The 1,384-nt window shown below is 53.9% G+C and overlaps 1 protein-coding gene across 1 annotated transcript; it reads right to left on the bottom strand.

Annotated features, from left to right (window-relative positions):
• Positions 1-31: 31 nt before the first annotated feature.
• On the bottom strand, positions 32-694 carry PPTG_24845 (hypothetical protein; the record flags this gene model as incomplete). The annotated part of the gene is made up of 1 exon (XM_008918713.1): positions 32-694. A coding segment is annotated over one exon (411 nt), but the record flags the coding sequence as incomplete, so codon positions are not given.
• Between the last annotated feature and the right edge of the window lie 690 nt (positions 695-1,384).

Here is a 1,384-nt window from a genome sequence, read left to right as displayed (position 1 = left end):
TATTAGTTAATACTATCTCTAATATTATACTTCTCAATTCTCATATGCAGTCAACTTGCTACACTCGCCCTCCCCAAATAGAATAGCATTCCATAATTGATGAAGCTTGTCCTCAATTTCATGTCGCTTCTCGTCTTGATGTCCTTTGTCCTTGGCGGCACCCGTCGAGAACTTCGCCCCTCGCGCTTGTAAACTCGCGCTGTTCTGGTCCTTCACCTGCCGTTACCTGTTGGCGCTCGCTCCGTGCGAATAGAATCCGCTCATCGGGTTGCCATGTCTCGTTCTACATCTGTTGCCACGCGCGTGACTGACCGCATGACAGCTCGCCAACTCCAAGATCACTTGAATCTTGGTCATCATCAAGCTGCCGCTGCTGAACGTCGCTACGCCGTGTGATCCATCGTCGATCGACGTGGTGACTTGGGTGCCTACGAATACAGAGTGGTTTGGCTGGGTATACCGGTCCCGCTGGTCGTACTTGGGAGCCACGTGAGTGGCTACTTGCGGAGCTCGCCGACTTCAGCGAAGCGGTCCAACTGGTCGATGACTGGAAAACTCTGGAATCCGGATCACGTTCGCACGTTTCTGCCGTGAGCGAGACGTACCGCTCTTGATTGAAGCTGATGACCAGGACCTCTGTGGCTTCGCTGCACTCGCGTCGCGTTGGGCTTGCTGGACTGGTCCTCTCCTTCTTTGACGCGTTTGTGACTGGTGTGAATCAGCCTCACTATGGGTCGAGGGATACTGTGTGGACCACACTGCTGAGGTTTGTGAAGTGGTCCAATTGCCGTGCACCCGGATGGGTAACCCACAGATTGACGAGGGTACGCTACGCGTAACCTGCACACCGACAGCATAACAGGTCCAAACACGACCGCTCACTTAGCATCTCCCCAGGCAGCAGCTTGAGCGCCATGACGGTGTCAACTCTCGCGAACTCACCCGGTTTCCGAAGACTTGCAACAACACTGGTATGTTTCCCATGAAGATCACGTGTATTGTCGATTAGGTTCTTCCATTGACTAACTTCCGATTTCTTCTCGACGTATACATAGATGCAGAGCTTGGAACGCTTGGCTCGTCCTGGCTCTTTTCGGCGCTTTCAAGCAAGACACCTCCATGCTTGGCAGGATCGTACCATTGACGAATCAAGTTGTAGAACTCATCCATCTGACATTTGCCGGCGTCGTGGATCTCGACGCAGCCGCGACAGACGAAAAGGCAGCGATCCGGCGGATGGTCCCTCTTGCCGCAGCGCTGACATGTTAGCCTCGTCCAACAGTGCAGGTCGTCGTGGCGGTGTGAATTGTAGTGAGTGCAGCGCTGGAACTGAGCTGGCCAAAAGACTGGGGACGAAGTCCAGGCCGCAGAAGGAAGACAGGCT

The sequence above is a fragment of the Phytophthora parasitica genome, assembly GCF_000247585.1.
Source record: "Phytophthora parasitica INRA-310 unplaced genomic scaffold supercont2.275, whole genome shotgun sequence".
Taxonomy (NCBI): Eukaryota; Oomycota; class Peronosporomycetes; order Peronosporales; family Peronosporaceae; genus Phytophthora; species Phytophthora nicotianae.
This window is presented reverse-complemented; position numbering and strand designations above follow the sequence as displayed.